Source organism: Strix uralensis, chromosome 21, assembly GCF_047716275.1.
Source record: "Strix uralensis isolate ZFMK-TIS-50842 chromosome 21, bStrUra1, whole genome shotgun sequence".
In the NCBI taxonomy this organism is placed as follows: domain Eukaryota; kingdom Metazoa; phylum Chordata; class Aves; order Strigiformes; family Strigidae; genus Strix; species Strix uralensis.
In genome coordinates, this window is record NC_133992.1 from 4,512,340 (window position 1) to 4,535,532 (window position 23,193).

General features: G+C 52.1%; 1 protein-coding gene across 2 annotated transcripts in view; it reads right to left on the reverse strand.

Moving 5' to 3' along the window:
- ASTN2 (astrotactin 2) overlaps positions 1–23,193 on the reverse strand; it is a 360,756-nt gene that overhangs the window by 263,120 nt on the left and 74,443 nt on the right. For both annotated transcript variants that reach the window (XM_074891653.1, XM_074891654.1), the window contains one exon: positions 4,729–5,113. In XM_074891653.1, coding sequence (XP_074747754.1) covers positions 4,729–5,113 — 385 coding nt within the window. The remainder of the gene's footprint in view (positions 1–4,728; positions 5,114–23,193) is intronic.

A 23,193-nucleotide genomic window follows, 5' to 3' on the forward strand; every position in this document is an offset into this window, starting at 1 on the left:
GCTCTGTGCAATGTCACCAGGTCAGTTTATGCTCCTGCTGCAATTCTAATTTTGTCAGCTTTCCATTTTCTAGGGAGTTGGGGGATTTTTCTTTCTTTCCTTTTTTTTTCTTTCACCCCCCCAAGTCAAAAATAATTTTGCATAACAGCAATAATGTTAATGGCCCTGCACAGCGCATCCAGATTACAACTGCAGCTAGGGAGAAATAAACATCTCATCTTTGCCCTGCTGTTTATCTACCCACAGCAGAGCCTGGTATCAGGTCAGAACCTGTAATTTCATTAACTTTATCACTCAGACGCGCTTGTTGCTAGATGTCATTATTCAGCACATTGCTCCTGTGTTTTGTTTGTGCTGGGCTTCGCTTCAGATGCTCCGGCACCACGCGGGAGCAGCCCTCCCATCCGCATTGCTGCGGAGCACTGCCTGAGACTTGGGAGGAAAGTTTGGCTCACTGATCCATGCTCTGCTTGCCCATAATTTGCAAAACATTTGTGCTGTTCGACCTCCCGGGCAGGGACTTCTCTCCCATTCTGCAGGGCTGTACATAGCAGAGTCATCCAGTGCAATCCCCTGCCTGACCTGATACATCCAGAAGCTCCACATGGGGAATGAAAAACCCCACACTCTTCCTCGTAGAAAGGGCCACTGAGCCCAACAGCCACACAGCGTGGGGTTGCACAAATCCCAGATGATGAAAAGCACCCGCCACCGGCACGACCCAGCACCTGCAAATCAATCACTGCCCGGCACGTGGGGAAAGCAAGTGGTGCAGGCAGGTGGAGGGCGAGCCGAAATGCTCCACCTTCATCAGATTTGCCATCCCTGGTAATTAATGCTGTGAAGTGACACTTGAAAGAGCCTCTAGTGACAGCCCCAGTGATGATACCGTTTGGAGTCCGCTGACAAGTCCCAGCTGATGCCTTAGCACAGAACTAAACTGCAAGAGCAGCAGGGAGAGTTTTTCCCTTGGGTGCCGACAGACTCCTCAGGACACGGGCACAGCTCCTTGCCCGGCCCTGGTGATCGCACCAAAACCATGCAGCTGGGCACTGGGGGGAAGGCTGACCCCATCCTCAGGCTAGGGCCATGCTCCGGCTGGGCTTCCCTTGGTGCATCCATCTTCAATCCACCCATAAAACCCTGCCTGAGCAGAACTGATGTCCAGCCCCTGGGGATCTCCAGGTATGTGGTGTCTGCTCATACCAACTGCCAAGTTTCTCCACCCCACCTGCCACATCCCGCGGGATCCCGGCTGCAGCTGCTGCCCGCAGGCGAGGCGAAGCGCCTGCGTGCACGGCACATCCTGCGCCTCCCAAATCACCGTGTTTCCCACATGTCCGCAAACCAGGCCAGAGCACAAAGCCCACAGCACGTATATTTATATTTCTAGTCTAGAAATCCTAGATCTGAACTACAGCCACCTCATCCTTGGCAATCCACGCTCTGACCAGCTTCAGCAGAGAGGAGTTAACTAGTGCATACCATAGCTTGACTCCTTGAGCAAAGCCTCATCCAAGGAGGAAAAGTGCCCATCTGGGAGGAAATACACAGAGAACCAGCACGGTTTGAAAGATCAGACCAGGCAAGGCACAAACCTGCCTCAATCCAAGGTGCTAAGCCCGGCAGCATCACGAGCTGAACTGGTGGGAGCATTTGTGAACATCTCTCACAGTGTGGGGTAGCCCTGGCCCTGCAGGCAGCTTGCAGCCCTGGCTTGGGGGGATTTTTCAGTCAGTATAAGAAGCTCTTTATTGCCAATTCCTGAAGCCCTCTGATAGTTTAATATTCTGCCCTAGATCTTGTTTACTATTATGTTTTGAAGAGGACTGAAATGCAGTTACTGCCGTCTTCCCCACTCATACAACTCTAAATAATTTATAGAAAAGCAAAACAAAGAAGAGAATATGAAAGAATAAGAAAGGTAGCTCAGTTACGATATATGAAGGCTTTCATTTGTTCATTCTCACCGAGCAGAGGCCTGGAGAAACATCTCTTAACACCACGGGCCAGTAACAGCCAGCCATAGACAAAGGGGGATGCCAACAGGGATGCTCCAATCAGCACTTGAGCATGGCAGACAGACCCTTGGGCACCTCCACGTTTGTTTGAACAACAATAACCATCACCATCAGAATAACCTTCTTAAGAGGGATGAGTAAAAAGCACTTTAAGGGTGGAAGAAACACCACCTCAGCCACCACTTATGACCGTCGCAAGTGCAGGGACCTGCTTTCCAGACACAGCACATCATCTGGGCTCTCTCTGGCTCTGCTGCTCAGAGCCGCAGTCTCTGCCACAGAGCTGAGAAAAGTCCCCATCCCCATCCCTGTCCCCCAGCACTGCCACCATGGGTGCTCCAAGAGGGACTGCTCAGTCTTCATGGGAATCCCACATGCCTATGGGAAGAAGGGAGGGATGGTCCAGCATCACCCCAGGAGCCCCTTCCCTGCACAGAGCGAGCCGGCGCATCCCTTCCTCGCTCCTGCTGGAGTCACTCAGCAATTAGCACTAATGTACTTTGTTTTTGTTTATTCAAATGCATTTTACTGTGCATTGCAGGTGAACAATATTAAATGGCTTCTAATGACATTTCAATAAGCAGAGGTGGGTGTTGCATCTTCTGAGAGACAGGCTTTAAAAATGCAGGCAATCAAGTGTGCACTAGCTGAAACGCTCTGGGGAAAGAGCTGCTCTTCTCCACACAGGAGAAACATTCTCCCCGAGTCAGGCAGTTGTACCCATGCAGCCCGTGGTCCCTCATCCCCACGCACAGGCAGCAAGGCAGCATCCAGGCCCTGCCTGGCCCTCTCTGTGACGGTCCTCCAAGTGCAGAGAGCAGAACAACATGGTTTGGCAGCACAAGTTTTATTTGCAGTTAAGGGAACAGCTGAATAGAGCAGCCAGTCTAGACTGCCTCATATAGGCTCTCGCGCTGGCCTCCTCCTAGAGCTCCTGAGTGCCTTCAGTAGCGCATGAAGTCACCACCAGCACCTGACACCCATGGTTTGGTGTCTGCTCCTCTCCCAGGAGAAGCCGCACAGGCTGATGGCTGGTAACGTGCCTCCCCAGCTGCTCAGCCTGTGGGAGCACTGCCAAGCCCTGGCCGTACAGCCTCCCCTCTGCTCCATCTGCCTGTCCCCTTGCGTCCAACCTGTGGCTACTCTCCGTGTCGGTCACAATAGGACATCTATCCTATGTTGGACCGTTTTACCCAGAGGGAACCCACGACTACTTTTTTTCTGAGCTGGGCAGAGCTTTGGAGAGGGGAAACCCTAAAGGGACCAGAGCTCCTCCAAATCCCAGCCCAGTGCCTTCAGGGAAGGCACAAAGCATTCGCAGCACCTCACCTACTCAGGAACTGGCACCCCAGCCCAGCTCTCCCTGCCCAGCTCCCCACAGCTACTCCCAGGGGATTTACACCTCACAACAGCAGCGTTATCCACTATTATACCTTACAAGCAGTCAGCACCACAGGGACAGGCAGCAGCCAGAACACACGCTTATGGAATTGTATAGGCTTCTTTCTAATCTGACCTACAGATGCCACATAACACTCTACCTGCCATGCCAAACACCACGGGCAGGAAATGGGTCATATTCGGGGTCTGTGTCCATCCATTGGATCCACATGGATTCAGTTCTGCGCTTCTTCCCACAACAAGAACTTTCTGATCTGCCATTTCCAACTCCACACAGGGCTCCTCTGTGCTTGCCTTACACCTACAGCCCTGGTGACTTTGTTTGCAGGTGACTACAGATTCATTTGTCTGATTGCTCAGAAAATAAAGCACAGGGGATCTTTTGCCACCAGTGGAAAATATAGCTTTATGGAGCAGCTCTCTGAGGATCATCAACCTCAGCAGGCTGACGGAGCCCCAGCACACCGACATGTTCGCTCGTGAGAAGTGATGCCCCACTCGACAGCAAGGCAATGAATGTCCCTGCCACCCGGGGAGTAAAGCCTGGCCTGGTCAATGCACACGTGCCAGCACTCACCCACGGCAAGCAGTCAGGATGAATCCCAGCATTCCCACCCTGCTGAGGAGCCCATCGCACAGTGGGAGCACACGCTCAGCAGCACTGCTGGAGCAGCAGGAACGACTCTGTGCTGCCCCATGCACAGCAAAAGAGCAGCTCCCCTCCCTGGGGAAATGCCAGCTCTGGTCCCCCAGGCAGGCAGCCCCTAACCCACTGGGGGTTTCACAGCGGTCTCCACCATTGCTAGGACCAGATATCCCACCAAGCCTGAAAACAGAGCCATCAGCTTCCCATCTCATCACACCGGGCAGGCGCACATTGGAAATGGGAGACCGGTTTTGGAAAAGGATGTTGACAAAGGAGACGGGTCAAATCCTACAAATCCAGATCTCTGTGGAGCTCCCAAGCACACAGCTCACACATTCCTACAGCACCTGAACCACCAGCAAAGCACAGTCAGAGGGACCTGGTCCTCGGGGCTGGCAACAACAGCTGAAGGCTCACAGCTACTGTGCCTCAGTTTCCCCAGCACCACCCAGAGGCGATTCCCCTCTCAGGAAGGGCAGCTCCAGGACAAGGTCTGCAAACCACCTTGTAGATGGCAGCTGAGGACCAAAGCCTGGAGAGCCAAGCGCCAGCCACAGGAGCTGTATAGGGATAAGCCACCCTCTCTAGGTGATACTGCACAGGACAGACACACTGGCAGGGGATGGGGAGAGGGAAAGAGGAGAAAGAAAAGCCACAAACCTTTCTTCTCGTAGTCGGGCTTCTCCTCCCCGCCCCGGCCCAGGCTCTCCAGTGTCCGTGTCACTTGGCTGCCAAACTCATCCTCCCTGGTGCTGGGCTCTGCCCGCCGTGGGGTCTCCTCCTCCTCCTCATCCTCGTAGTCATCCAGGATGGGGGTCTCACGGATGGGCACCCCAATGACCGAGTTGTGGGCCTGGAGGCGCGAGTTGCGAAAGCTCTCACGGGCCTGGGGGCCCAGCAGCACTGAGGGGATGTAGTGGATCTCGTGGGTGGCCTCCGTGCTGGCACTCTTCTGTGGGATGCGGCGGCGCTTGTGCCAACGCCGCTGGGCGTACAGAGCCACCATGAAGACCAAGAGGAGCAGGAGCAGTGCGATCAGCCCACCCTGCAGGAGAGCAAAGGGCACGGGTCAGGGGGTGCACGGGGCACAGGGGTGGGTCAGGGGGTGCGTGGGGCACAGGGGTGGGTCAGGGGGTGCTGCAGCCAGCATCCACGGACCCTGTCCTCTTCCACCCCAGAGCACCCTTTCATCAACACTCCACAAACCACACATGGGTGGGTTCATGGAGCAGCCACCTCTGGGGTGGGACGTCATGGGCAGGTGGAGCAGGGTGCCAGAGGTGGCCTTTAGCTGGGGACAGCACAGTGACATCTCCAGCTCAGCTCAGCCCGCTCTCGCAGGGACTTTGTTCTTACCACACACCCAGCCCTCCAACCCACCCACCCACCCAGGCGCTGAGGTGGGCAAGCTTCCCCTCCTGCCCTGCACAGGGAGATGGGAAAAGAGGCAATCACATCTCACCACATGGGAGAAAAAAACCTCATCAAAACAACCCAGCCACCAACATGGGAGCAGTAAAGTCTCAGCAGAGACACACAACATTTCACACAAACAATGGTGCAACAAATGGCACCACGCAACCGCCGCTCCCCAGGGCACAGTTACCCCAGCTCCATCATTTCTGGCTGTGATTCGCCTATGGTTTCAACAAGACTTCAGCTGCAGACCTGGGGGCACAGCACAATGTATTCCAGACCAAGACCTTCTCTGCAAAGCTCTCCTCTTCCCCCACCTCCAAATTTTATTCAATACAGCTCCCAACTACATTACCATTAAAAAAAAAAAAAATCTTTACCAAAAAAATGTACTACTTAAATCTCTATATGTCCATGGAAGCGGCCTCTCCTCCCAGGGGAGCCAGGCTGGGAAGCACCGAAGGGGGCCAGCCCTGTCTCTGGCTGCACTGGAGGTTAAGCTCAGCCACAGTCCCTCAGTCCCAGGCAGGCAGGAGCTGTCTGTGTGCCAGCTTCCAGCCTCTTAATCTCTGCAGTGTCAGAGCAATTTCATCCCGTGGCAGACAAACAAAGCAGGGCATGTAAATCAGGAGCAGCATGAGCAATCGGGGCTTTGCAGCATGATGTGGAACAGGCAGGGCAGGGCAGGCGTTTCTTTGGCACAGGGGATGCCACAGCCCAGAACTTTATAGAGCGTGCAAAAACAAAGTGGAGACATTCAAATATTTCATCTGCATTCGATACAAGGCACCATGCTGTACCTGGAGCATGGCTCTGACATGTAGACAAGATCAGCTGTAAAGAGGCAGCACTGAAGACTGCAGCACACAGGATGAGTTAGCTGGGGGAGAGGACTCGGGAGCAGGAGCAGAGGAGAGACGTTTCCCTAGACACACCGGCACCACGACCTGCCACAGAGAGGAGCTCAGCCCAGCACCTCCCATCAGGAGTCTCCTAACTTCTCCCCCCAAACTGGCACTAATGGGAGAAGGGCTCAGGGACTCAGGAGAACATTGTTCAGCTTGACTTCCCTAATTTAGGTAATACACACCATCAGGAAAGGTGGTTTAGCATCCAGAAGATGCTCAGGGATCTCTGTGTGAGAGAAGGGCAGGGCTCGCTGAGCCGACCGGGCTCATGCCCTGCAGTACTGGAGCACCTGAAGGACCAGGAGGATGAGGACCCTACCTGGCCTTCCATGCTCAGAAGGAAGAGACAGTGTGGACACCTCAGCCTGGAAGAGCAGAATCATGTTTCCTCGGGTTTGCACAGCACGGGATGCACAGAGACCCCAGAGCATCTCAGGAGCTCCCCAGCATGAGCCACCCACACCCCTTGGCACCAAATAGGGGCCATTTCCTCGGAAGCCCACTTTGCAGAAGAGGAACCATGGCACACCAGACCCTCCAAAAGAGAGGCCTGGTGACAAGGACACAGCAGGGTCACGAACTTCATCATGATGAATCACACTGCAAAATCAGGTCTGGCTTGTGTGCCGGCATCCTTCCAGCAAAGCGAGGGACCTCACATTACAGAAGGGTTTCAGAACAACACTCGTGGACATGACTACCGGGAAAAGCTTTCTCCAAGGCCTCACCATCAAGCCCCCAAGCCACCCAGCTGGATGTCACTCGTGCCTGGGTGCTCTGCAACTGCAAAGTGGCTGCAGGGCAGAGCACTCCACACCGAGGCACATGAGCACTTGCCTTCCTGGAAAAGCTCAGCTGGAGACAGCCCAGATGCTCAGAAAAGGCCAGGGTGACCGAGAAAGCTCTGCATGAGAAGCAGCTTTGCCAGCTGGACCCAGGGAAGGGGTCCAGGCACCCGCGGCAGTGCTGGGGCCGTGCACCTGCCTGGCTGGGCTCACCTTGCATCTGCCCCCGGGAAACGGCTTAGAGCAGATAAACCTGTCAGCATATTAAATTAAAGATCTCTCTGCTTGGGAGAAATTACAAAAAGGTGTAAAGGCACAGAGGTTATTAGCATGCTGTTCCCCCCACCCCGGCTAAGGAACAACAGGGTTGGCTCAAGGAAGACAAGAGCTCCCAGCCCAGCCCAGCCCGGCCACAGCTCCCGCACCCTTTGGCGATGAGACACCCCCTCTCTGCCTGGGAAAGGCTGGGGTGCCCATGCCAGCCCCTGGGGTGAGCACTCATGGGCTCATAGCAGGCAGCTCGGTTTCAACATGCTCCTTTCGTCCCTGACCCCGCGCCAGCAGCTGCTTGTTTAACCACGCCACACACGCCAGGAGAGCTTCCTGGGGAAAAGGGGGAAAAAAAAAAAAAAAAAAAAAAAGAAGTCAAACTTAGGAGGCATTCAAGCCAGCCTCATTTTAATCTATTTTTCATGTTAAATTATCCAACTGAGGGAGCGGGAGAGAGAAAGGGGAAGGAAGGGATAATATGAGAAATGTTTTATTTGACAATGTGTCATTCGGAAACTGATTATTTCTGTCTCCGAGCTTTTTAATATTCCCAAACAATGGCCAAGCCGCACGGGGATTTGGTATTCTAAGGCTGGATTTATAATACTCTGTTCTGCAGTGATAAGAACACGGGCCTTTAATCCTCTGAGCTGTGAACATGCATATTCTCCCGCGTAATGTCCTTCCCGCTGCGCTCCGGCGTGCCCTGCACCGGCCGAGAGGGAGCCGCCATGGCCAGAGGGTTGCCGAGACCCACAGAAGAGGAGGAGGGATAGGAGGAGGAGGAAGAGGGAGAAGGCGGCTGGTGGGGACAACCCATGTGTGTGCACAACTGCAGAACTCGTGGCACTGGAGCAAACTTCAGCTGAAGCTAGAAAGCAGCAAGGCTGGGGCTTACTTGGAGCACAGAAGGAAAACCGATGGAAGAAGCCACCTCAAAGCACAAGAGATTGGGCACTCATATAAATTATGAAGGCTGCCAGGCTGCCGACCTGGAGGGCGATCACTGTTTGGGCATCCATCTGAGATGCTGAACAATTTCTGAGCATAAGAGGATGCATGTGCTTCTCTGAACACAAGCCACCACCCTTCTGTACCAAAGTGGTGAAAGACAAGGGAGTCCTGCTGCTCCTCTGGGGTCTGGGCAAACTTCCCTACAAGAGGCTCTTGCCTCTCCTGACTCTGGCCTGTCAGCTCTGCTCCCCGCAGCTGGGTGGACGTGGCGTGGTTGCCCACAGGACCCCTCCAGCCCCACACCTTTGCCGTCAAACACAGCGCAACTGCAGCGACGCAGCCCAGCTGTTAAGAAAGCCCTAAGAGTCTTGCCAGCCACCAGGTCAAAAAGGGCTGAAGTCGCAGAAGAAGGCCCCAGGCTGGTGGAGAACACGGTTTGGGCTGGGCAGACTGGTTACACCAAAGAATCTCTTCCAAAGCAAAACCAGAGCAGAACAGCACAGCTTTCAGCCTGGCACTGACCTGAACCCCTTCTGCTGCTTCCTCTGAACACTGATACAAGGTTTTGCCCTGGGGGAAAAAATATCCCTATTTCTTTTCCAACTTTGAAGCCACTATTGCTCCTGCATGACATCCAAAACCAACTATTGTCCCACATTGTGCTGACTACCAGCCCCATCACTACTGACCTGCTGCTGGGTGAAACAAGGCTCTCGCAGCCTGGGGCCATCGCTCCAAGTACAGTCCCACGGGACAGCCGGGCTCTGCCCAGCACAAACCCTGCACAAAGACCCCCCCCATTGCACCCTGCAGCTTCAGAGAGCTGGGGCGAGCGGGACCCCAGTACTGGAGCATCACATCGCCCTGCATTCCAGCAGGCAAACCACAGTAAGCAAATAGGTATCAGCAATAACCACATAATTCTCAGAGCTCTTCACACTGTGTACTTATTCCTTTCTTTTCTTTTTGGCCATGAAGGTAATTAAACACTAGAACAATTTACCAAGGGTTGTAGTGGATCATCCATCACTGTCATTTTTTTTTTTCCCTAAAATCAAGCCTGGATGCTTTTTGAAAAGTTATGCTTTATTTCAAATGAGAAATAAAGGCTTCAGGGAGCTCTTGCACCCTGTACGGCACTGGAGGGTAGAGCAGACGACCCCAAAGTCCCTTCTGCTCTTCCACTCCCACACTCTTTTGTCTTTCCCACACTTCAGCTCCATAGCATCCTACCTCTCTTTTAAGCATTTCGTCCCTTCCCAGGTCAACCCAGATGCAGAAAGCACCACCAGACCCAGGACGCAAGAGGGCAGGTAAGGCACGTCCACCTGACAGCACACCGAAGGGGGAGATGCCACCAGCATGGACCAAACCTCAGACCTCCACAGCTCGGTACACAAACCCCTCCTGGCTCGCCTCAGCCTTTGCTGAGGGATATAATAAAGCAATGCTCAATGAACGGGTGTAGCAAACATTTGCATTAGGTTTTAGCCATGCTATAATTTGAGCTAACAGATTTCTAATTAATTTAACTAAAAGCGATGGCCAATGGCAGCACAGAGACCCTATAAATGCCATTTCACCAGGCAGAGGCTTGCTCCTGGGCACAGATCCTCCAAAGCCATGTCCCAGGGCAAACCGCAACCAGAAGCGGAGCTGGGATCATCCGTGTTAGCTGTTACAACAGTGTCTGCTAATTGGCAATCAGTGTTCCCAGCCACAGCAGAACTCAGCAATGACACCCACTGGTGACCAGGCTGGCTGGGGGCAGCTCCAGACCTGTCCATCCTCTCCCTCCCAGCTCTGCCAGCAGGTCCCTTCGCCAGGCCAGACCCTGTGCCAAGCACCCCCACGCCCACACCTGAACAAAGCCGCACTTGGGACAACTTTGGAAGAAAAACACATTTATGCTGGACTGCACAGTGTCTGCTGCTTCCCTTTCCAGATCAAACCTCTGCACCACACCAGCTCCTCCCTAGGACTCCTGTGCCTTATTGCTCTTTTTCTCTTTGCTGCACCTCTCAATTTAAATATTTCTTCTGCAAATCTTAATTAATATGCTGTTTGCACCTTCTTTCAGATCATTAACGATGAAAAATAAGGCTGATCTCCGCAGACATCTCTCAGAGCCTTCCCTCTCCTGCGCACTGCCACTGTTTAGCACGACCTCCCTGCACCCTGCTGCTCCCTTGCCCTGCCGGGACGCAGGACATACCTGGACATGGCACGCGATTCCTCCAGCTTTAAAGAAACAGCAGGATGAGGAAAGCATGTTATACAGCGTGCTCTTCCCCAGAGCAGGGATAACACCAGCCTCTGGCTGTCATGCCCGTGATGGGAGAGTTTTGGCTGTTTCCTGCAAAATCAAAGTTTCTGCACCCACAGCACCTCTGTCTGCCTCTCCATCCTCTCTCTCTTGTACCCATACACGCTGGCTCATCCCAACCAAGTCTAAAAAGGCAGAAGAGGTCCCAGAAATATCAACATCCCTTCAGCTTTGTGGTGAGAGGAAATAGGCAGGGGAAAGAGGCCCCGGATCACCCAGTCCACTAACACACACCACACTCGAGGGCAGGGAGGAGTCATCAGAGCCAACGGAATGCGTACACGGAGAGGAAAGGAGAGAAATGGGGCTTTGGGAAATAGGCTTTGCAGGAAGCAGTCACATCTCCTACAAGAATGCAAGCAGGGCTCATGGACAGAAATGGAGCAGCAGCACCTGGAGTTTGGGAAGGCGCTGGGAACCTGTTTCGGGAGATGCTCCTGCAGGCATAGACCTGGCCAAGCCTGCTTGGTCCTCACACAGCCTCTGCCAGCAGAAGGGATGTGACAATGGAAACCAGGGATGGGAAGATGCTTACTCTCTTCCTGCATGGGTGGCACAATAAGCTGGGAGCTTGACTTGCAGCAAGGATCATTCAAGGAGAAACATAATGGCAAAAAGCGTGATGCTCCCAGGAGAGCTGGGACATCTCGGTCACTGGAGGTCTCCTGCCCAAAATGGTGTGGGGATGCAGGGGTCCTGCCCACTGCCCTTCCTGAGAGCAGGCAGCTTTTGTCTGGAGGGTGCATTGCCTGCCCCTGTCCATGAACCACAACCACCCTATGATGACACGTGCCCCCACACACTGTCAGTAAACGGGTCAGTAAATGAGCCCATGGGCAGGTGAGCAACAGGCAGGGAAACTGAGGTAGAGCATGAGGATGAGACCAAGGACAGACAGCAAGCCAGCATGAAGGCTAGCAAGGAAGAGATGAACACCAGGATTAAGAAAAAAAAATAAAAATAGTACTCCAAAGAAATCTGGACCCGGTCCTGATCTCAAAACCACTCGACCTCACCTCTCCATAAAAGACAGCAATGATACAGGGCAAATCTACTAAAAAATACAGCATTTTTCTCCCTGTACGCTTCAAATCCCCATTCAAGCACTGCTTCACCAAGGTGCTTAACCACACGCTTAACTTTAAGTATGTGTTTAATTCCCATTACAGTCCATGAGACTATAGCACACGCCTCAGCGCTTTGCCGAGCAGGGATGGCTGCTTGAATTGTGGCCCAAAGAGAACTCTATTATGCCTTTTTTTCCCTCTTTCCATGGCTCTTGCAGCATCACTGAGCTCCAGTGATGATGGGGCACTGTCTTCTGTTGTTGCTGTTATCACAACTGTGTCACTTAACTCTGCCCTGCTGACAGCACCTATAAACTACCCTCTCTGAATGGGCTTACACGGGTGCAAAGGAGTGCAGGATCTGGCCCAGGGGGGTAAAAGGAAGGGTTCCTGCAGGATCCCTCCACCAGGCCCATGCAGATCTGTCCTGGGAAGCTGCTCTGCTTGCCATGCCGTAACTACACGCATGGGGCATAAATTTAATAGCGTATACAGTCCTGCAAAGTGTAACACACGCACAAGAGATGAGAGTTACAGTTGCTGTGGGAACCATAACTTTAAAATCTCTGACTCTTCTGAATCAGAAAAAAAAAAAAAAAGTCAGACAAAAAGTCACATTTCCATATATTTTTTTATTTTTTTAAGCCACGCTGAATTTTGTTTTGCTGTTTCATCCAAGAATGGGAACAAAAAGAAGGAGTGAACCTGCCAATCAGCCTTTCTGCGCTGTTCAGACATGCAATGTAATGTTCCAGTAAATGTTTATTTGAATGGTCTCCCAGGCACTGGCTGTATGCAAGCATCAAAATACACAACCCTCAATCACACCGAACATGCTTGCATATCCCGAGCTGCACATCTTGCTAGGATAACAATTCAAAATGACTCCTAATCCATTTTTATGATGTAAAAAAAAGACATTTATTTGCAGTGAACTGAAAGAGGAGAACTGGAGGTGATTTTATTAAGCACCTGATTGCTAGCTCTTTCTAAAGCCAGAGCACAGATTGCATAAATTGTGATTTTAATGCGCGCTAAACGGTTCACCTAAATCGGCTGACCCGCTAACCCAGAGCTTGCCCTCAGAGAGGGAAGATTTTAAAATGCATAAGGTCTCGTGTGTTTGCGCTCATGTTTCCCTAATGCGGGCAGGCTGGCTAAGCACAAAGCTGAGACAAAAAACAAAAGCTTTTTTTTTTTTTTTTCCAAGGAGTTTCAATTACCAAGCCCCATCCCTCCTCCCTGCCAAGCCTGTTAGAGACCCCTGCACATGTTCACCCCGCTCAGCTCATTCACACCCAGTACATGAATTGCATTTTAGCCATATTCCAAAAGGGAGAACAAATTCACTTGAGCTAAGAACAATCAACCTTGCTTTTAAATAAAAAAAAGGTCACCACATCCATGGTAAGTCTCTCCCAGCACAGGCAAGGAGCACCATGCATTGCAGTTTGAGAGCGCCCAGGGTTGTGCCAACACACAAAGCACCTTGCAATTAAACATGGGGCTAAAGGCAAGTCCCTCAAAACCAGCAAGCGCAGAGCCACCACCCATGCAATGTCCTTCTTAGCACTGTCTCAGACCAGAGCCCAAACCCCAACTGCTCATGGCAGCCCAACTCGGGTAAGGAGCATCCCAAAGGCCAGCAGAGCTGCCCTGAAGGTGCATCCCAGCAAAGGCAGCCTCTGCCAGGGGAAGGGCAAGTGGGAATCCACCCAATATCAAGGACGACCACCAAAGAGACTGTGTGTGGCCCTAATACCTTCCCAAATGAAAGAGAAGAGCAATGAAGTTCTCCAAGGCTCCGTTTAGGCTTGGATTCACTGAAATCACCAGTAAGAGCAACTTGACCATGCCTTGCTTTGCCTGATGCTGGTGGGGAACATGTCCCTGCCCCACCTCTCCTCCCTCCAGAGCTTCCTGTCTTGCAGCAGAGATGGTCACCTGGGGATCCCCCTCTTAATCAGACCCCCCCAACAAACCTGCAGATTTGCACCTTGCACCCACACACCCCTGGGCAGGGACAGCCAGTCCCATGGGAGCCCAAACCTGTGTCACCCTGCACACCACTGCTCCTGCTTTGGGGGAAAATGGTGCTGCCTATGGGAACATCTCATGGGGTTTTTACCATGAGCTGTGGACTAAGCTCTGCCTGTGCAGGTGCTCCATCCACCAGCAGAGCATCCAGCATGGCAGAGCATCCTGGCATGATGTCCTTGGCTGTGCCGGCCAAGCCACACTGCTCTGTTTTCACGTTCATGCTTCAACCACTGCCCAGCAGAGGCCACAAAACACCTCCACAGATTCTGCTTGAGCTGGTGCCTTCTCCTCCAGAAAAAAAAAAATGTGTAACATTCATTTTAGCATCTGATGGAGAAGCCAACCTGCTGATCAGCTGGCCCCAACAGACAGAGCAGCATGGCCTGTGGAAGTGGCACAACGAAGAAGGGATGTAGCTAAACTCGCTAATTTAGGAAAGGGATGTAATTCAAGAGAAGCTGCGCATCTTTCAGGAGCCTCTGCCTCAGGCTGATTTCAGACCCACCCACAAACCTCCACCGCTCGGTGCCCACCACAAACCCTGGTGCAGGTCCTACCTTTGCTCCCGCCCCATGTTTATCTGCTTTGTTTGGACAGCAAGTGGCAAGAGCATCTCCCAGAGCATGTGTACACAGCTTATCTCTGCAGCACCCAAGCATCAGCTGGGGCCTCCGGGAGCCACCACAGGCTCGAGTGGCAATTCCCCTGGGTTCCCCGAAATCACAGCCACTGCGAGATACCTGAACTACCCGGCTGCTTCTCACCCCTTCCAAAGGTTTAGCAAATACTAAAACAAGGTCTCAAATTACTAGGATTATTACAATATCTACCAGCAGAGCATTTGCTAGCAAGTGATGAAATATAATTAAAAGTAAAGAACACTTGTCAGATAAATGAGTAACATGTACTGCTGTTGCAAAAGTACCTTTCTTGTTTTTTTAATAATTGTGTTTATCCGCTTCCTCACTAATTTACAAAAAATGCAGTTAATTCTCAGTGGATCTCACAACCATTAGTGCGAATTAATGCTGTTCCCACTGTATATTCTGCATATATTAAAAAAACATTAATCTAATAAGAGATGCAAGTCTCCGGATGAGGGAACATGAACACAATTCACATTGTGCCTCCAGCTTCCAAGTGCTGGTGAGTGACACGGTACAACAACCTTTCTGCTCAATTAACCAGCCAGTTTCTGGGGGCTGCCAGATCTTGGACAGTTGTCCAGAAAAGGTGGCAAAACATGAAGAAAAAGTTCACCACGGCATTAAGGAACAGGGACTACTCGGAGTAGCCCAACATCTCCAAGCTCCGTTGATGAGCCAGGTCTCTGTGTTGGTGTGTGCTGCTGCTCTACACAGGCTGGAGCAAAGACAGGCAAGAGACTGGAAAAGGGGTTTAGAGTTTGTTTATAGACATCTCCAAACAATTTATGGAGCAAGGAGCTGATGGGAAGGTGCTATTGTGCACATAAGAATGGAGGGAAAGAGCTGGTTTTGGTGGTGGTGGTGGGTTTTTTTAAAGGTTTATTACTGATCCCACAGCTGGCAGCTGCTTTGGGAATGATCCAGCCTATTGTGTAAAAAGAAAAAACAACCCTGTCTTACCATATTTAAAGCGCAAATATTACAGCATAATGAACATCCTTCTGAAAAGCAGCAACACAAACCACTGCTTTCCAGGGGGAGAGGGAGGGTATTCAAACAAAATAACAGGGATAAAAGCTCCATGCACGTGTTTGTGGAGCGTTTGGCATCTTTGCAATTCTGGCGTTGTAACTCACACTACAGGAGTCACATACTGCACACCCTCCTACGCCAGAGAAGGGCCTCTACTGGTACCTGGGGCACTTCACACCAGGAAAAGAAAAGAGAGTTTATCAATTTGCACACACACAAATTGAAAAATGCACCAACCCCCTCCAAGTATCACACAGCAGGCAAATCTAAGACTTTGATTTAAAAAAAAAAGATCAAAAAGCTCAGCAATTCCACAAACCTCCTCCTCTCCCAAAACACCACAGCTATTCCTATCAGGTTATTAAGAGTCCAGTTAAGTACAGCATTTAACCATACACTTAACTCCCATTAACTTCACCAAGACTTTGCACATACATAAACTTTATCAAGTATTTCAGGGTTTTTTTGTCTTCTTGCCCAAGAACAGAGTTCCTGTTACCCAGCACTTGGTCTGATGCCTCTAAAAGACCTCGGGACTCAGTGCAGTGGAAAAGCAAATCTATGGGGACAGGAGTTTTCCTGCCGTACAGCTCCCACACTCATCGCTTACACACCTACGGGTCCATAGAAACATTTTTGTTCCACGGCATGTCACACCACGCTAAGCCATCTTGCTGAAACCCTGCTACTCCTTAACTCAGCCCTCTTGCTGTATCGATCGAAAGCCAAGAATATAAAAGAACAGGAACACACCAGCTTTATGTTGCTCACTTTTTTTTTGAGTGGCACAAGGCCACAGGAGAGACTGAGCTGCAGGCAGGGAGTGCCAACCACCAGTCTGGGAGGGGAAAAGCTGAGTCTGCATCTGCCAAGGGGCCCTGTGCACCCCCAGGGTGCAGATGGAGCACCTTCAGCTCTGGAGAACTCTGCACACCCAGAGGACAGTCCCCATCCCAAAGCACTTGCAGCTTAAGGCACCTGCAATTCAAGTCCCATCTTTTTTCTGTATGGATACAGAACATCAAAGACAACAGGGGTAGAGCAGAGGTGAGAGAAACCAGGGCTCCTACTTACATCCTTCCCCTGTAGGATGCTGCAGGAGGGAGACTCTGAACAGGTACAGAGATGCTGGCACTTCCAAAAGGACATTTACCTGTACATTTTGAGGAAGAAGCAGTGATTTGGGGCAGTCCAGTCCAGTCCTCCCATCCTCAACATTCTGGATTTAAAGCACTCCAATTTGAAAGCCTATGACTATTTCTGAGCCCCCACCAAGCTAACCTGCACCCTTGCTAGAGCAGGACTTGGGAAGATGGGACCTGAAGGGACTCCCTGGGGACCACCCAAATGCAGCCTCCTCTAGTGCAGGACTCAGAGTGCATCCCTCCTACCCAAAGGGAACTTTGCAGAGAACTTGTGCTTCTACAAAGCAAGAAGCAGTACTTACACCAGCTCTAATTACAGCCACATTCGAATTAACCTTTAATTAGAAGTTATCACCAGAGCAGGTATAGGCCAGCAGGTAGCAGCAATGGCTCAGAGGGGCAGGCAGGGTTTGGGGGAGCTGATGGGCTTACTCAGTGCCACACACACACACAAGGTGCTGGATTTTCTTTCCCTGCATCCTTGCAGGCAGGGAGAGATGCCATCTCCTGCAGGACAGGTCACTGGCTGCCAACGCTTCCGCCTCTGCTAGGGCTGCAGGGCACTGCTCAGCCCCCTAAATCTGGGCCCACCCAATGTGGACATCTCCTCCTGTGTGGCCAGCTCCGCAGTCTGAGTGGTGCTGCAGCAAAGCCCGGGTGAGACCAGGAGCAGGGTATGCAGCAGCAGAGGTATAGAGAGGGTTTATTCCAGGCACACAGCTCACAACAGCCCTGAGCATCCTGCACACAAAGAGATGCCCACTCAGCCCTGGGGACCCTCATCTCCTGACTCCATCCCCCAGCTGCACCCTTGCCCTCAGAAAGCAGCAAGCATCACAGTGATGTCACTTGGGTGCCACCAAGCTGCCCTGCCCAGCTCCCCAGTACACACCACTCTACATGCTTCAAGGGACCGAGGCAATTTGGGACTTGTGCTCCCCAGCCCAGCTGTAAGCAGAGGGTTTGGAGCACGTCCAGGTGGGGTGCGTGCATGGAGAAATGAGAGCTCCCTCCCAGATGGGGAGAGGACTGAAGGGCACTGCTATTACAGCCGGTTCACTGCAGCCCAGCTGCACTGCACCGTGAGGGTCTGTGATGGGAAGGCTGCAGTCCCCCCCCTCCCCATCCAACAGCGGCTGAGAAAGTGCCCATTTGGAAATGCGAAAGAATTCATTTCAATTAAACATGCCTGGTGCTCCAAATGAAACCAATTAATTCTCTCCATCTGAAAGCTGATTAGCTGGGATATCTGGGTAAATGGATAATAACAGGCTAATAACCCCCTCCCATCCCCGCGTGCACGCCGATGCTGCCGTGAGGTTTTTGACACAGTGTCACCAACGTAATTGCAGCATCTGTGAATAATCGTGAATTCAGCCATCGATGGCAAGTGGCACCATCCCCAGCAGCAGGCAGGGACTGGGCAAGCACGGCCACTTCGGAGCCAGCCAGACACCCCATTACCCGCTTCCAGCCTTCTGCCCCCCACAGCAGCATCAATCATGGCACGAGCCCCGTGGCACTGGGGCCCCCTCTCTGCAGCAGCCCATCTCTGCTCACCCACTGAGTGACACCAGTGGGGGCTTGTTAGGGCCAACCACCGCCATATAAGTTGGGTGTTCAGCTGACAAGCAGTAACTCATTCATGCAAACAGGCTTCAAACCAGGCTTTGTGCAAGGAAAGTTGCCCCCCCCCAATCCCCAAAATCTCCTTCATCCCCCCCAGGAAGGCTCTGCGGGGCATCCCCGGGCATGGCAGTTCCCAACTCTCCAGCCCTCCTCTCTCCCCATGGCTCTTATTATTAGCTGGTATTTAACTCCACTGTTCAATTAATTTCCTCATCCTTCCCCCTCAACTCCTGCCCTCTGGGATGGGCTCCCCCCCTGCCTGGCCCAGGGACAGAGGGCTGGTGTTAACAGGCAGGGGAGAGCTCTGCACCTCCACCCCAAATCGGCCTTATAACCCCCCCAGTTTAAGCATCCCCCAGGCACAGGACAGGCAGTTCCAGGAGCCGCATAGAGGCTTGGCCACCAGTGTCCTCAGGGACTTCAAACAGCTGAACCCAGATGCAGGGATGGCAGCAAGCAGGAGAGGACAGGGGAAGGCACAAATCCATCCCACCCTCTTCTGCGTTCCTTGTTCCCTCCAGTCCCCAAGTCATCCCCAACGCCACCGCAGCCCTGGCCCCGCAGCTCAACCCTCCAGGTCCCTGCCGAGGGGTGGCCGCTGGCTGGGGAATCAGTGGCAGGAATTTTCCAACTGTTTCCCTCCAACCCCCCCTCCCCCAGTTGGAAAGTGTTGATTAGCTAGAAAACACTCTCCAATAGGGTATTTTTGGTTAAGAGCAATCTCTGAGCCAAATCGCGTGCACAGAGAAAAACAAAGATCTCAATACTGCTGCCATTTTCTAATCAAATTTCCTTTTACTAATTTGACAGGCCTGTTTTGAAAATCTAAATTTAAAGCTAAAATAAAAGTTAGATTCCATAGCTAAATAGAAATCAGGATGAAATATTTCAAATGGAGCTAATAAAGCCCTTCCACCCACACCTTTGGGCTCACAAAGCACCTCTCCACTCCTGATTTGCAGGTGGTGGGCATTGAGCTTTGGTTTGCTTACCCGCCCTGTCACACACAGGCACTCCTCAACAGTTTGTTTTTAGCTTGTATGAGGCAGGAAAACCACCTCCCATCCAGCTTCAGCTCCATTGCAGCTCAGCCCAACACGGTGCCTGTCCTGCCACCTGGGCTGAGTTCACAAGTGCACATCAAATCTAAATTAAGCACAGCCCAGGCAATGCTCCCATCTTCAGAGGAGGCCTGGCCTCCCGCAGAAGAAACAGCTTTGCCTGAGGAGAAAGCATTCATGGGAGATGCAGATACAGCCGTATGTTCCCAGAGAAGCTTGCCTAGGTGGCAAGGTGAAGGCGGGCAGCGAGGCAGGAGAGAGCCCCCGGGGTAGAGAGAAGCATCCATTTGAGAGGCAGCACAGATCTGCACGGGCTCCTCCGTCTTTTAAACCCTCCCCCTGCTCAAAACAAAAAGATCCTCTTGGTCCCCAGGCACCCAGCTGATGTCCTCAATCTGATCTCCTTTCAGGCTTTCATCACAGAGTAATTTCCCACAGGACAAAGGAAGACAAAAAAAAAAAAAAAAAAGAACAGAGTGCTTTAGTATGGTGTATAGACAGAGTGCTGGAAACTTGGTTCAACCTTTCTGGTCCCTGCCTGCACAGTCCTTGGGCAAGCCCCCAACTCAGGGAGCCCAGGATACCCAGTCAATGCAAAACACCGAGGTGAAGGCAACCTTCCAGTCCATGGCTGGAGAGCACCTGGATGCAAGACCAGGTGAAATCAGTGCCCCACATGCCACCGCAGCAGAGCGGTACCTAAGAGGACAAGGAAGCTGCTTAGCTCTTTGCTAGACACCACCCTGAGCAACAGCACCCTACACTGGGATGCTCTTCACCAGGAGTTGTGGCCAAGAAGGCACGGTCCTCCAACCCCTCCTGCTGCACAGGTCCATCCTGACCTCCCTTGGGGTTTTGCAGACAGACTTTCCACACCAGTGGGGATTTTCCAGGGGTGGCAGGGCTAGTTCACACACTCAAGCCTAGGATCTGAGACACCACAGAGGGGACAGCCAGCACAGGCAAACGAGGGAAACCCTCCCTCCAAGGCAGGCAGAAGTTCTCCATCAAGGAGTTTTCAAAACAAGCTCTTCTCTCCTGGTAGCCTCAGCAAAGGGCTGGGACAGGCTGCAGCACACAAACAGGACCTCAGGAGCCCAAATGGGGCCAGAGCCACTCCATGTAAGAAAGCAATTAAAAGAATAAGGCCCAGGACTCTAGTCCCTCTCCTGTATACCCATTTCAAGCAGCAGCACACACTCCCCTCTGCTTCCACCACAGCCCCTCTCCCTTAACTCATCCCAGGGCACAGCTAAGGACCTGAGCCACCTCCAGCCACCAGCATGGCTTGGCCATGCCACAGCAGACATGCTGGTCTGCTCCTGGCCCTCTGGGATGCTCAGCCCTCCAGAGAAGAGGCAGAGCTGCCTACACACAGCCAGTGCAGGCAGCAGACTGTCACAAGCCCTAAAGCTGCTCCTTCCCATTGCCAGGTACAAAACATTGATCGTTTTAACATTCCCAGTGACAGCCCAGGTTTCCCTTTCCAAAGGACACCAGAGATAAAAACCTATGCGACAGCCAAGCAATTGCAGCAGGCAATTTAATGTGATAGCCCCAGATAGCACGAGAGGAAAAGCCTGTCCCAAGAGCACTGGGTGATTAAAGTCACACAGTCAGCGACTGTGTCCCTGCCTGGCCCGTAAATGCTCACCATGGAACAAGGCCAGTCTGCAAACGGGGGCTTAAAGACCCCCTTTTGGGTATTTAAAGCATGGGTGCAACCCCGAAGAGGAGGGCTGACGGGGTCAGCAGCAGACAGGGCTGCTCTGGGGAGATGTGCCGCAAGGCCCTGAGCTGCAACACCATGTGTCCACCGTGGATGGGTCTTGCCAGAGTGAGATCTGAAGATAGTTTCCCACACCTCCTCATTTCCACCTTCATTTTCCTTCTCCTCCTCCTCGCACATCTCAGTGATGCTCTTTAACAGTGCAACTGAGCCTGAAGATCCTCCCCAGCCAACACAATTCTACCATTAACTTCTGCCATGAACAGTTTCCACCCTTACACCAAAGAGGTGACACATGGCCCTGGTAGGGACCAAGCGACCCCACAACGCTCCCAAGCTTCAAACATGTGGGGATGAAAACAGCAAGACCTACAGTCCCACAAGAGTGTCAAGAACCTGCACCGGGCTTCAGCGTTCCTCTCCTTGGTGATCACCCTGCCATGTTGGACATGCTTTCTGGGCTTCCCCCAAGGCGAGGTGAGCCATGCATCGGCAGAACAGCCACCGAGCATCAGCTCAACCCATTGACACTGAAGAGCTCAGAAACCCAAATGCTTCACTGCGCCATATCATTGCCCTGCACGCAGCAGCTCTCCCCGCTTTATGGTGACATGCCACCACCCATGTCTGCCAGCTCAGGGCAGAGGGGGACAGTAGTTTCTACTACAACTCCAAGGGAGCCCTTACTGCTGGCTAGGGCTGCCAGGCATCAGGATACCAAGCTATCCATCCCAAGGACCTTCTTATGCACCAGAGACCCCTTAGGAGGAAGAATAACAGTGCATTTAGGAGGCTGCCCAGAGTCACCCCTTTCCCAAAGCACGTCTGAAGCTCAGGGCTTTCTGCCCACCCAGGCTCAGGGAGGGCAGCTGGTGGGTCAGGGCATGGCATGGCTGTGGAGATGTGTGCTCAGTTCCCAGATCCTGCCACAGCTGTATCTGGCCTCAAAATCATGCACTCCCTGCACCCCAGTGTCCTTTCAGCAACAGCCCTGTCCCTGTTTCGTGGGATGAGAATAAATCCAAGGATAAATTCAGTAGGGTGTGCTGGGAACCACAGAAGAGCACCTCAGTTACTTATCTAAGGCCAGGTGCCCTTGCACAAGCCAAACGGGGGAGTTTGTTTTAAAACCAGATGCTGAACATATCTTGCACAAGCAAAAAAGGAGCCCTAGGGAATGAAAACCCATAACCGAGGCCTGGGCAATGGCTGCAGCTCTCCATCAGCCCTGCCTCAGGCACCAAACGTCCCAGTCTGTGGAGCAAGAGGAACGGACGTGGCTATGTGGAGCACGGGCATGTCCCATTTTCAAGGGACAGCTTGAAAAGAAAAATAAAAGTGCTTAGACCCCTCCTCATAAAAAGCAGCAGCAGTGGTAGTCCTCCACATGCACATGTGTCTGCAACCTCTGACCGAGGAGCCGCAGGCAATGCTGGGGCAATGGGAGGATGCCAGCCTGCATTCCTGCTCGCTATCAGGAGTGAGATACTTGAAGCTAAATCCTCAGAGCTAAACATTTACAGGAAAAGGATTTCCATCAATCACTTCAAACCACCTGCTTATTTAAATCAGTCCAAACATTGTAAAAGTTATTGGAAATACTAGGCAGTTGTAAGGTTGGGCTGAAGGCAGAATACTGGAAAGGAAACGTGTTTAGGTGGGGTTTGTAAGGGTGCTCCTCCCTGGGTCAGCCACAGTCCAAGCCCAAATCTGAGACAGCGCAGGCTGGAAGAACTGCCTGAGGGAATGGGGAAGTCTTGCTGAACGGGACAGAGAAACATCCATCACCAGTGACAAACGGTTATTGATCCTGCCCCAGGGCAGAGAGAGGGATTTTAATGACCTCTCCAAACCCCTTCCACTCTGGAGATCTTGTGGAAAAGTAATCCTCACCCTGCAAAACCCTTGAGAGAGGCAGTACTCCCCAGGGTACCCCAACTGATGCCAGTGCCATCGACAGGGTAGGCACACGTGGAAGGTTTGAGGTACTGAAAAAGCAGCTTCCCCACTCAAAAAAAACCAAAACAAAAACCACCCTGCAGTCACAAAACACTGCACCTTCCAAAGCCAAACCACTTCAGCATTAACCTGAAAAACTTGTTTAAAAAAATGACAA